General features: G+C 40.9%; 1 protein-coding gene across 1 annotated transcript; it reads left to right on the top strand.

Moving 5' to 3' along the window:
- Positions 1–417: 417 nt before the first annotated feature.
- Positions 418–11,193, top strand: LOC104504740 (cytoplasmic polyadenylation element-binding protein 4; the record flags this gene model as incomplete). The annotated part of the gene is made up of 7 exons (XM_010152068.1): positions 418–441; positions 2,464–2,637; positions 5,012–5,101; positions 5,704–5,822; positions 6,715–6,829; positions 7,040–7,221; positions 10,376–11,193. Coding segments are annotated over 7 exons (932 nt in total), but the record flags the coding sequence as incomplete, so codon positions are not given.
- Between the last annotated feature and the right edge of the window lie 2,341 nt (positions 11,194–13,534).

Consider the following 13,534-nt stretch of genomic DNA (forward strand, 5'->3'; position numbering starts at 1 on the left):
AGGGTGTGCTTGAGCTTGGCAAGGTGGAGAGCACGGTGCCTTGCAGAATGTGCCGGGGGACCTGGGGCATGAGGAAAGATCCACTTGCTGATAGGCATACACACAGCAGAGGAATAGATTCGGTAATAAATGTGAAAATTAAGAACTAAAATTGCTTTCACAAAGTCTCTCTGAGCGTACACATATGCACTGTCAGCCTTGTATGGACATGTGTTATCAGTAAGTAACAGAGATGGTGCAAGGAAGGCATGGTGTGCTGTGGGCGGTGGGGGAGGTCAGTGCGTGAACGCGTTTTAAATGACCTGGAGCATGAAAAGGCTTGAGAATCACCGAGTTAGTATAAAGGTGATAAAACGAGGTCTTTTGGTCCTTATAACAATGTTTGAAAGGCTGTTTTCTTTCTCATTTAACATGCAGCAAGGACATATGGGAGAAGGCGAGGTAACAATATTCCTATTTAATTTTCTAATGTTGACAATGTCTCATGGGAGAAATAACATTAAGTTGTTACTAGAGGACAAACTCCAAAATTTAAGACTATAAAGGATCAGTTTCACAGAAGTTTACATAGTCTGCATGCCATAAATAAACATTTAAACTGAATTAGGCGGTATGCCACAGTAGTACCGTTGAGGCTGCGATGATCACCATCCTTCCAGTGGCCATCATCTGTACGATTGGTTACACTGCGGGGCTGTGTTGCTGTGTTTGCGTGTATGTTATGAATGCCAATGCCGGAGAAGCTGATTGGGGTTCTTCTGGGTGCCGATGGCTTTCTTGATGCAGCATAGGCAATAGTGAATATACGTCCTGGCCTGCTAGGTTGAAGAACCAGGTCCTGCAAGCCTGCATGTTGAATTACCTCACGGCACCGGTCGTGCTGATGAACCTGGGAAGGTTGGTTAGGTATGGAAAATTGCTCCCTCCCAACAATACCTGCAGGGCTGGGGACTTAAGAGATGAAACAAATGACGTGTGTTCATTAGGGGAAAACGAAATAACATTTAAGTCTGTATTACGATATTTTTATTATAGGAGGAACTAGGTTTGCCTAGCTACAGAAATAGGCCTGATTATGATTGAATTTTACTTGAATTCAGGGTGTACAAAGATTTTTGAAATTTCACACAAAGCAAGCTGACCGAGCCTTCCATTTTTTATTCGTATAAAATCTATGGGCTGTGGATTTTATTGCATTTTTTCTTTCAACTTGTTAGCTGTTTCATTTTTTCATGGAAAATACGTGGATATTGGAACGGGTGCATGGAAAATACGAAAATACGTGGATATTGGAACGGGTCAAATTTTCAGTTTTCAAGGTGTTTTTTAAAATGAATTTATTTCAAAGGGAGGAAGCAAGAGCAGGATAAATTAACCTTACCAATACATTACTGTGGTAGATTGTAATGGATTCTGGAAAAGCAGATATAGTATATCATATCATAGGCAAAAGGAAATGTATCCTGAAACTATCCTAAACACACCTCATTTATTTGCTTATTTGCCCTAGATGTATTTATTCCCAAAATGCACCTTAAATGAGAGGTCTGTTCAGTTTGTTGTCTAGATATACTGTAACTAAACAGTGAGTTCATGGAAGAGATCAGCTTGTGTGCTCCGTCTATGATAGTGTACAGTTGCCTTTATAAACCAAAGGACCTTATTTCGAAGTAGTAAATATTGTTAAGGAAAACTACGACAAGGGTTACCGCAGAAGAACACTGGGCCATGAGGGGAAGCACGCTTACAACATTTTCTCTTAGAGTGAGTCCATTCACGAAACTCTGTTGTAACAGCAAACTTGCTTCGGGGAATGGCACAGTATTGCCTAGTTTTCAGTATTCATTTGCACTGAGTTACAGTGGGTCTTCCTGTTTTAATCAGGCGATTTTTGTTGTTTACAAGTGGATGGTTTATGATATGCTTTGATGTCAGGTAATTTAGATGTGTAATATATTTAGCTGGTAGAACTCCTGTTTTCCCATCTGCATCATGAAATTGTGTCTGTTCATTGTAAGAAGGTGTTCACTGGAAAATTATATACACGGCTTAGGTTGTAGTGATATTTGCTATTGGGAGAGTCCCAGGAAAAAAAATTGGCTTATATTCTCTTCTTTTTTTGCACCTTTTTAAAAGAAACCTAATTGGAAACACAAAATATTATGGGAAACGGTCAACTTGAGCATCCGTTAGAAATACTGGGTTTTTTCAATTCTTCATTAGCTGCAGTGCAGTGACGAAGGTAGCAGCCTTTCCTCTTGAGTTACTCAGTGATACTGAAAAGTGTAAGGGTCACATGGGACTGAGAACATAACTGCTTATTAAAGGGGAAGATTGCAAACAGTTCTACTGCTCATGCAGCAAGTAGTGCTTCTGAATTTTTGATTTTTTTAACCAGTGTGTGCTTTGTTCTGTTAGTATGTGGGTTTTTTCCCTTCTTTTTTTTTTTAATCTCCTCTTCAGGTCAGTCTTCACTGTTTCCAATGGAAGACGGGTTCTTGGATGATGGACGTGGGGATCAGACTCTTCACAGTGGTTTAGGATCGCCTCACTGCTTCTCCCATCAGAACGGAGAAAGAGTGGAACGGTATTCCCGTAAAGTCTTTGTTGGGGGACTGCCGCCAGATATTGATGAAGGTACACCCAGAAAATGTTATCCGGAGAAGCTCCTTCTGCCTTAATGACCAGATGTGGTGTGAAACCCTTTGTCTGCTAGCTCATGAATGGTTTTTTCCAAATTCCACCAAAGGGCTTTGATATGTAAATGTTCCTTTGCATATTGCCTCCTTCAGTCCCTGGGAAATGTGAGCTAATTAAAACTAGTTTAGGCTATAGCATTGTTCTGCCATTGAGGAACAAAACTGTGTTGCCACACATTTAACTGACTTTTTACAGTATGAAAATGGGATAGTGATGCAAAAATAAACAAAAGTAAGTGCCACCTGCTGCAACTCATAAGTACATTGCAGTCATTTTATAGACACCAGGAGCCAGTAGTTGGAAAAGTATTGTTGGTAGTTTTATAAAGTTTGCATAGTGTAAGTCATAGCTCGTTATTTGGAGTGTGTACTAGGAATGAATCTGTGCAGAGGCAGTTGCAGCCAGCGAGGAACCAGGAATTGGTTTGGTGGTGGTGGGTCCATCGCACAGGCGAAGGTGACAGAGTGCTGCAGTTGTTATTAAAAAAACCCAAACCATGTATATACCATGCACAAGTGTTACGAAGCTTCATTTCACCAGAGTTCCATATTCTGTACTGGGATAGTGGTGAAAAGAACTGCAGCAATGGGAAATCTGGCTGGTTGCTTTTTCTTAATCACAGAATCATTTTAATACCCAGTTTTTGTGTCAGGGAGAGGGATTGGAATGCACTGCGGTGTGTGCTACTGCAATGTGATAACCTGACTTCCGTGTCAGACATAAGAGCTACTTTATTATGAAAAGGTCAACTATAACGTGGCGTTTGCAAGAGGAAAAATGACCTTACAGTTTCTCTTTCTTTGTTGTTGTTGGGATTTTGTTTGGTTTTTGTCACCTCAGTTGTTTTAAAAGCAGAGGAGCTCATGAATGGGTTAGTCTCTCTGGACCCTTGTTATTAAAGAATAGGACCTTTCCTAAACCTGTGCTAGGAGGGTAGCTTAAATTTTTCAGAGTTGCTTCTGTCCACGCTCTTCAAAACAAATGTGAGTTAGAATAAGGAGTATATGATTTAAAAATCTACACCACAGCTGAATTTTTGAGGGCTTTTCTGATCTTGTTTCTAGAAAGCAATTTACGTATGTGCTTTAATATTAAATTTGTGTTAAGTGCTGTTCTGAATGGAGATCTATTTTAAGAATAGGTATTTAGTAAGTATTGCTCTCCTTGGTTTAGACCTTCATCAGCATGTAACCTTGACACACTACCCCTGCCGTATACGTTCCTGGGCTGCAGTGCACGAAGAAGCTGGCAGTACAATGGATTGTCAGTTGCTATTTCATTAGCAATGTCATCACAGAATGTAAACAAACTGAAAAAGACATGATTAGTAACACCTTTTCAGATATCTAACTAAATTGAGGACAGGGAAAACGGTCTCAGCTGTATAGTAGGATCCCACGTACTAGCATGCTAGTGTAGAAAGCCCTGTAGTACCATAAACAGAATAGAGCTGAGCAGCGTGTCCATTTAGATGATCCTCCACCAGTGTGAAGTTTCTTCTTTTTCTTTCAATTTTTTAATGAAAAATTTTTGTCCAAAGAACTTTAGCAATGGTTCAGGTGTGTTTGTGAAGAAGGAAAAGAGGATAATCACTTAATTTCAAGAAGAACATAATTGTAACTAGACGGCTTCTATGGGACTAGCATATGCAAATTCATGTCAGTAATTTGAGGTCAGAGGCAGAATTGAAATGAATGCAGGAATTGCTTCTTGATATAGTAATATGTTCTTGCCACCTTTCCTATAAAATTACATGACTCTGTCGTGCACGTAGTGTCCTACTCTGTGTTAGTTTGAGGTCAAGCTCAGATAGTGTTTGCACATGTGGCACTGGCATGTGATATGAACAGGCACGGCTGGATCTTGTGATAGTCCGCTCTTCTCCAGTCTTTCTGCAGTAATAAGGCGTATTGGCCGAGCTGATTGCTTAGTAGCAAGTCAGCAAATTATCTCTAAACTCTGTGGGAGAGTAGTTGGAGCTGGATTGTGATAGAAGTATAGATGCAGTGGCTCTATTTCTGTGAATTAGTGGGTTATGAGCTTTTATTTATAATAATCAGTGGAAAGAACAGCTTGATCTTGGGCCAGTCTTGTTTTCTAATGTGTGTTCTGACTTGTCATACAGATTCCCCATCAGCTAGTAAGCATTGCTGTGAGCTGCTGAAACTTTAGGCTCACAGAATGTTTATTTATAGGATGAAGCTACCTGAAGTCTGTGTTCTTCAAATTGTCTTCTCTTCAAGTTGTAGAATCACAGAATGATTCAATTTATTTCCATTTCAGTTCGTGCATTTCTCTTCTTCCTTTACAGATGAGATCACTGCTAGTTTTCGTCGCTTTGGACCTTTGATTGTAGACTGGCCACACAAGGCAGAGAGCAAATCTTATTTTCCTCCTAAAGGTAAATATCTGGTAACCAATAACAAATGAACATTTTAGAATCTCTTTTTTTTTAATAAGACTCCATTTTAGACAAGATTTTTGTGACAGTGGCCCAGTGTTTAGGGGGGAAAAAGTTGAATCCTTGAGATGCTAGAAACTGATGGAAGTTAGAATGTTATTCTGCACTGAAAGAATTCTTCCTTATTCCATTTTCCTTTTTCTCCCCCTGTTGTTCCTCATTTTTGTAATAACAGTCGAGACCAGTCCTCTTTAGAGGAACTAGATGCCATCCACAGAATCTGGGAAGGATTTGAACCTTCCATTAACAACTGTCCTGGCAGGTTTGCCCCTACAGCTGTGGCTTTTGTTCAGCTCACACTGCTGGCTTATCCTTGTTAGAGGAGTGGGGAGAGAGCGTGCTGAGCAGCAAGCTCCCTGCTTTCCTTCATGTCTCTGCAGAGGACTTGCAGGAGGCTGGGTTGGAAACGTGTGAGGGCATCCTAAAGCTTGTCCCTTACTGTATGGTAGCATGATGACATGGTGCCAGACATAATTCTGGGTTAAATTATTATCCTATAGGCAAATAGGCAAAAGAAATTGTGTTTGTTTTCCCTTCTGTAGGATACGCGTTTTTGCTGTTCCAAGATGAAAGCTCTGTACAGGCACTGATTGATGCATGTATTGAAGAAGATGGAAAGCTCTATCTTTGTGTTTCCAGCCCCACTATCAAAGACAAACCGGTAGGTAGAATTCTCAGGGCCTGCACAGTTTTGTATGATAACCAGAAATTGTTCTTTTCAGATGCCTTTTTCCTTTTTTTCTGTCTTCAGACTGTTAATGTTTAAATTTCTCTAAGGTGTCAAATTAAGTTCTCAAAGAGAAGACCAACTTAGTTATTTTTAAAGTAGACATTAGGAAGTTTTTCAGTCTAGTTACAACTCATGTTCTTGTTAGAAAAAGGTTTGCTAAATTTCACCACTGCTGATCTAATAAATGTATTTCCAGACAGGTATTTTATGCTTCTTATTGAATAAAATGTAGAGTTGATATTGTCTGCGTGTTGTCTGTAACCTGTTTTGACAAATTAAATTAAAAAAACCCACCGTCAGTAACTGTGTATTATTAGTAGAGATGGTTTTGGGGCTGATGAGTGTGTGAATAGTTGGAGAGCCTTCTGCTGTATTCTCATACTTTGCATTTGGCCAGCTGTAGACAAACACAGCAGCGAGTTTTGCGTAGTAAATAAACACGCAACTGCGCACTGGAGCCTGCTGCGCCGAGATAACGCTCGTCTAGCGCTCACGCGTGGCTGGAACAACAGGAGAGGCGTAGATACCTATGCACCAGTGCAGGTCGTGCAGCACGGTTCAGTCACGATTAAGTAAATGTGTATGTAGAGGGTGAGGTTTTTTCCCCAGAAATTTGGGTAACAAGGAAGTGGTGAAATTTAGTATAATCAGATGGTCTGTATTACTCCTTCATTTTGAGAAACGATTGCTGAACAAATAGAAAACAAGTTTAGAAAGTACAGCCGTTGGAGAGGTTTTCTTCTTTGCAGGGTACTGTTTTGTTTTGTATTACTGAGGTACTTTGAATTGTGAATGGTTAAAAAAAAAGGCTTTTTGTCCATAGGTTCAGATCCGGCCTTGGAACCTTAGCGATAGTGATTTTGTCATGGATGGTTCACAGCCTCTTGACCCACGAAAAACCATTTTTGTTGGTGGTGTTCCTCGGCCCTTACGAGCAGGTACACTGCGTGTTTCGCAGCGCTGGGGGTGCTGACTGTGCAGTCTGGTTTGGGGAGCAACGGGGAAAACGGGTTATTTCAGCAAGGGAAGTATTGAGTGCTCTTGACGCTTACAGTGGGGGAGATGAATACGAACAGGCTGTTTCACTTGATGCTTTTAGAAAAGATTACCAAGCTTACACCACTGTTGTGTTTCCCTTTCTGCTTTAGTGGAACTTGCCATGATAATGGATCGGCTGTACGGAGGGGTGTGCTATGCCGGAATTGACACAGACCCTGAGCTGAAGTACCCAAAAGGAGCTGGGCGGGTTGCATTTTCTAATCAACAGAGTTACATAGCTGCTATCAGTGCTCGCTTTGTTCAGCTGCAGCATGGAGAGATAGATAAACGGGTAAGGTCTTCGAGCATGTTCTATTTTTGCTCAGTGCTTTCTCTAGAAATGCTTTTCTGTGTAAATGTGTGTCATTGTGAAGACTGTAAATGTTATATCAGATTAATCGCATATTTAGGGCTAGATTGTGCCACTTAGATACAACACAGAATAAAAATGAAGGAGTGGTAGAGAGCTGTTGCTTCTGGAACGTGGGAGGCAACTGTGAAGCAGACTTTCTCAGATTGCTTAGCATAATGGGAAGCATGTCAGCTGCCTTGCCCTTTTATAAGAATATTGCACTCGGCATATACTCCCACTGCAAGTATTTGCACTTGCAGTGTTTGTATAATGTCAGGGAGTAAGGTATCTGTCAAGGACGGCGCAGTTTTGACGCCTGTTCTGCATCTTTTGAGAGAGTGGGCAGAATCTGGCCCTTGTGTCACAGATTGTGAGCTGGCTGTTCCTCAAAAGCATCGTAGTGATGCACTGTTAACTTGGTAGTGTGCGTTACAGCCTCACAGTCATCCTCCACAGCTTACGTAAAGGCTGTGTCCAGTTATTTTATTCCCTTATTATTATAAATTAAAGGAATATGCCAAATGGGTGTGCAGTTTGCTTGCCTCTGCCCTCTCATCTGTATGAAATGTGACTTTGACAGAGTGATCTTCAAGCCACGGTTTTGAGAAACTCTGATCCTTACATCTACCATTCTAATTTGTTCTTTGTTTCTGGATTTTTCTTACGTGACTGTCAGTATTGATCTTAATTTTATAATTACTGCAGAGGAAAACCCCCAAACTTGATTGGCTGATTATCATTTCACTTCTGCTTTGACTACAAAGTTTGAGTAGAAGAATTGTGACAACAATTTGACTGTGGGCCTGAGAGTTGGAATGTCTTTGTTCTAATCTTGGCTCTGAAATAAGTTCTGCACGGCTTTGAACAAATAATTTGGGCCGCCCTTGTGCAATTTGTGCTTGCATAAGCAGACACTTGGGTGAATAGGTCCATTGAAGCTGGTGGGACTACAAATTTAAGCAAGTACTTGTGAACTCTAGCAAATATTTTGCAACCTATTTCCCCTTCCTTCTCTCCTCCCACTCCTTATTTCCCCATTTTGCGTGTAGCTCAGAAGAAAAGTGAGGAGCTAAGTGCTCAGAGGATTCATTATAAGAGGGGTTGGGTGCGTGAGAGAGATGAAACAGTGGCACTGTTGTACAACAGGTGCAATGCTACTTTTTATTAACAAGGTACTATTTATTAATGTTTTTTCTAATAAAATTTTTCTGTAAAAATAAAATTAGTAACAAGAAGGGATTTCCTGTAAAATTAGGGAAGGAAGTGCTGCTAAAGGGTGTGCCCTTCCAAGACACAATCCAGATGAGCTGCTCAGTGGCCTGCAGCACCCACCACTGCAGAGTGGGGAAACCTCGATATACCTAGCACAGGTAACAGTTGCAGGCCCTGTTTGGCACAGGCACTGCAGTAACAGGCTAAAGCAGGCAGAGCTGTAGTTTGGCCTCTGCATACGCCTGAGCAGATGTTACGGAGCAGTGGAATTGCCGTGTCAAGGAGGCCCACATGTCTGTAGGTTCCCCTCTTATCACTTTTAGAAGATGATGCTCATCAGTGAACCGAACCTCAGTCTACGCAGCAGACTAGGTGATGGAGAATGTGGCGTTAGAAATATTTGTCTGCCTCTGCTCTTTTACAAATTCGTTCTTCTGAGTTGGCATGGGAGGGGTGTTTGAGAAATGGAACTCTAGCAGTGGGTCAGAAGAAAAACTGAGGCCAAAAGAGTCTGCTCTGCTGTCTCCAAGTAGTTTATATGTACCATAAGCACAAATGGCATCAAAATACGGCGGTGCCTGTCTGTACCGTGATGACACTGGGTAAGTTTAAAAACACAGGAGCTTGTGACTGCCCTTACTTGAATGAGCTGGCTTGTGCGCAAGCATCTCTAAGCGAGACGCACAGCCAGCAGGTCAACAGTAGAGACACCAGCCGCAGTCTGGGTGTTTGGAAATGTTTGTGAAAACACCTAATTAAAGGAGCTTCAGAGGAGGCTCACAAACAGTCCTAGAACAGAACTTGTACCTATGCACTTTTAATGGGAAGTTGTGTGTTGCACTTCCAATACGTCACATGGATCTTTCACAGTTCTGCAGGGCGAAGGAGTGGGAGTGGAGGCGATTACTGGTTTTGAGGTGAAACGGAGCTTTTAGGGGACAGCAGTGCTGCTGTTGTGATTTGAACACGTAGGCATGTCTAAAGGAGCTGGGTTCTAGGCAGCTTGGATACTGTGAGCAGCAAGCTTTGCCTTGCTGTCACAGAGAATGCGCTCTGGGGTGCTGGGAGCAGGGGTTTGTAGCCTGCCGTACAGCGGGCTTGGTTTTGGTGTGCGGATGCCCGATGAAAAACTGGTAGCTTGCAGATGTTGCAGTGTAGATGTATCCTCGGAGCACCAGCTCCTGTGAGTCATCATCAGTTAAGAACTTTTTCTTCTTCTTTCTTGTCTGCTGCACTCAGTTACTGCTCATCACCTGGCCGTTGGTGCCAGCAGCACAGAGCAGCCATCAGTCCCATTTTAAGCTTCTCGTTTGATCCCAACAAGATTAGGTGGGTTTCCTTTTGCCGAGAGGACTGAGTCACAGAAAAAGCAGAAATGTGCTGGGTTTTGAAGATCATAAACAAAACTTTTTTAAGTTGGAAATCCAGATGTTGAAACTTGCAGACCACGTGTGCATCTAATCTGGAGTTGGTGTTGTGTAAACACTTCCCATTCCTACCTGAAAGGGCAGGAGCTGAATTGTGCATCATCTGACTTAAAAATAAGGCCCCGAATTCTCCTGGGTTTTGATGTGAGTCTGTGTCTCAGTTGGGAGCGATGGGTTGGTGGGTGCTCTCTGTAAATCAGCGGCGGGTTGTGTCGTACTGATGGGCACTGGTTTATGGGTGGGTTGGGTTTTTTTTTCAGGGATCAAGGAGGACAGTGGGAGCAGGATTGTTCTGTAGCTGGGAGTTTAGTGGGGAAAATCTTTGAGCGTAGTGTTGCCTACTACAGAACGGTGATTGCCATCCCGCTAGAACATGGGTAGTAAATAGCGTGGAATTGTCATTATCTACACTGTTACCAAGAATTGTAAACTTTCTTCTCGTTTTCTGAACGCAGGTGGAAGTTAAGCCATATGTCTTGGATGATCAGCTTTGTGATGAATGTCAGGGGGCCCGTTGCGGTGGAAAATTTGCTCCATTTTTCTGTGCTAATGTTACCTGTCTGCAGTATTACTGTGAATATTGCTGGGCTGCTATCCATTCACGCGCTGGCAGGGAATTCCACAAGCCCCTGGTGAAGGAGGGAGGAGATCGCCCAAGACATATTTCATTCCGCTGGAACTAAATGATCACTGCAGTGCTCATATGCAGGCCTCAAATTAAGTGCACTCTTCTGTTATCCTGATTGTCCCTACCCCACCCTACCCTTTCTCTTCTTCAAGATAGCATGTCCTTTTGTAGTAGTCTGTAATTTAACAATAGTATAATGAAAGAATGACCTATAATATGGGTATTTTGTAGAATCTTGTCATTGAAAACTGTATTGGGAACTCCTTTTCGTATCGATAACATGTTGCAAGCGAGTTGCATTCTCTTGTCTTTACTACCAAGAGAACACTTAATTTCATGCAACATTTTCTTAGAGGAGAGAAAAATATTAAGAAAAGAGAATTGAAACAATAGAGTATTTTGGTTTTTTAATTAAATTATTGTTAATAAAGAACATAAGAATACTTTTATTAAAATAACTGTGTAACAATAACACTATCAGTCTGTTCTGACACTTTTCCCCCAGGGAAGCCTGTTTTTGCCTCTCTTTTTGTTCCGACTTCGGATTTTTCCAGCAACAGATGAAGCTAGCATTTACCTACCAACAGGAAAGAGCATGTTTAAAGCAACAAAAATGCATGAGCAAAGTTGAAGCAGCATTATAATAATGATCTCTTTAACAACAAAAAAAAATCTGTTAAGGGTTTTGAGGCTGAGATTTTAGCTCGGTGTGTATCTGACCGTGCCTCCGGCTACCACCCACATCCAAATTTTTAATGAGATAGGCAGAGCTTACTATATTTTCATCAAAATGATTACAGTTTAAGAATTCCTGAATGTAAAAGTTGAGTAAAGTTACTACTGAGGGGGGAGTGCACTTTCTGTTTCTTGAAGAGAACTCATTGTCTGGTTACAGCCCTAGAAATCCTACCAAAGCTAGAGTAATGACAACTAGTTAACTGGCATTTCCTCTCCTGAAGGATAAATATATAGATTTTATTTTTGATGGCTATATATAACTCTATATCCTAATATACTAACATTCATCAGGGGCCAGCCTTTGCTCTCCATTTTGACGTGAAAAAGTGGAAAACCTAAAGATACCTCAAGGATATCACCGATTTTTACTGAAGTTTTGATATTCCATTGTGTCACCCAGACTAAATTTGGCTGCTTATTCCTTTCCCATCTTGGATGTAAAGTTAGTTTTAAATACCCTCTAACTTAGTTGTAACAGAAGGCATGAACCTGAGTAGTTCCCACGTCGCCTTCTGCACCGTTTTCTGCATTTGTGCGGGAAATGGTGCAGGCGCGTGAATGCCGTTCCTGCTCTTCCTGTAGAAAGAATCCCAACCAAGATTCCCCCTCTTCAGAACTCAGTATGGGGAAATAAAGAAACACAGGTCTTTGAAGTGCCAACGTTGCCAAGTTAATGCCTGCTTTAACGAACGAGTCCTGCCTAGAGAAGCATTAACGCAGTACATGATAACTGAATGGTAGCGAGCGGGTGCAGGGGTTTAGTTTGAAATCGCTGAATGAAGGAGTTGTTCTGAAAATTATTACTTTTGAACTAATGCCCTGGCCAACTTCTCCAATTATTATTTAGCAGTGTGCACGCAAACAGATGCGGTGGCAATCTTCTGAACTGCCCGAGCGGCAAGGTACCATCCTAGATTCTCTCAAACCAAAGACTTGCCTCAGCACTGCTTGGAAAAGATCCGCTCCGTCAAAAGCCCTTGCCGGCCCCCCTCATCCCCTTCCCCATGCCCTGATTATCTTTATGAGAAGCAGTTTTTATTTTCAATACAGGCTTTAATGAACTATACCTTACCAAGTTCCAAAGGTCAAAATGGAGACATTTGCTGTCTACTAGTCAAGTATAGAAAGGGAGCTGCTTTTAATGAAATCCCTGAAAATATTGACAACAGTAATGCAAATGCAGAGTGCTCTTGTGTAGATTGTCAGGGACTTTTTTTTCTCTGAAGTACATAATTATAGTTGGAATGTTCCTTTGATTTTTTTAATGCTTGTAGGTGGCTTGGGGTGTGCTATTGTGCCGATCCTACCCAGTCAACAGGTGAGGTGGGTTACCATTACAAGAAATAACACTGTTTGAGAACTAGCTTTGAATAATAATTTTCCCTTTGTACATGACCTGCTGAATTTCGGTACAGTGTTTTTGTAGCTAACTTATTTTGTCATGCACATAATGTATATTTGTTATGCACTACTTTTGTATATCTTGTTTTTCCAACAGTGAGCATTTTTAGGCACACTTTTCACTGACGGGATATCTCTTTATGCAATACCTCAATTTTTCATATTGCAAAGAGTAGCTTTTTGTACTTTTATTACTGAGAGATCTTCATATACTTCATTTTTTAATATAAATAATTTTAATAAATTTTATTTTCTTATATTCTGCTTTTTATACATTTCAGTGCTCTGCATACATTTTGAATTATGGATGTTGTGCACTGGCAATGCTATTTTAGAATCTGCAGAGAAAAGAAAGCATGTTGCTTAAACATCTTAGCCCAGCACCAGGTATTTGGTGTACATATAATTTAAGAAATAGTATATGTAAAGTTGAGAATTAAAGAAGAAAAGCATGAAAGTGACAAATGACACTGTCTTTAGACCCATGAAATTTAAATGCATAAATAGAGTGTAGAAATTTAAAAGTAAAGAAACATCAAAATTGTCTACCGCTTCTTACTGAGTTTTTAAAGATTATACACAAATGCAGACGTTTTTGGTGAATGTTTAGCCATTTTTAATATTAATTAAAAAATTGATGTTAGGTGTTTGATGCAGAAATGTGTCTGCTCTTTTAAATTATATTTAAAGAATAAAAGAGAGCCTGCCAGGTGGCGGGCACGTAATGTTAGTATGCATGACTAATGTAAGGAATTGTTACTCTACTAATACTCACTTGTGCTCGTGTGACAAGCGTGTTTACAGGTTATTTGGTTACACTTCGATTTACAGAGCATAAACAATTATA

The sequence above is a fragment of the Eurypyga helias genome, unplaced genomic scaffold (assembly GCF_000690775.1).
Source record: "Eurypyga helias isolate BGI_N326 unplaced genomic scaffold, ASM69077v1 scaffold43885, whole genome shotgun sequence".
NCBI classification, from domain to species: Eukaryota; Metazoa; Chordata; class Aves; order Eurypygiformes; family Eurypygidae; genus Eurypyga; species Eurypyga helias.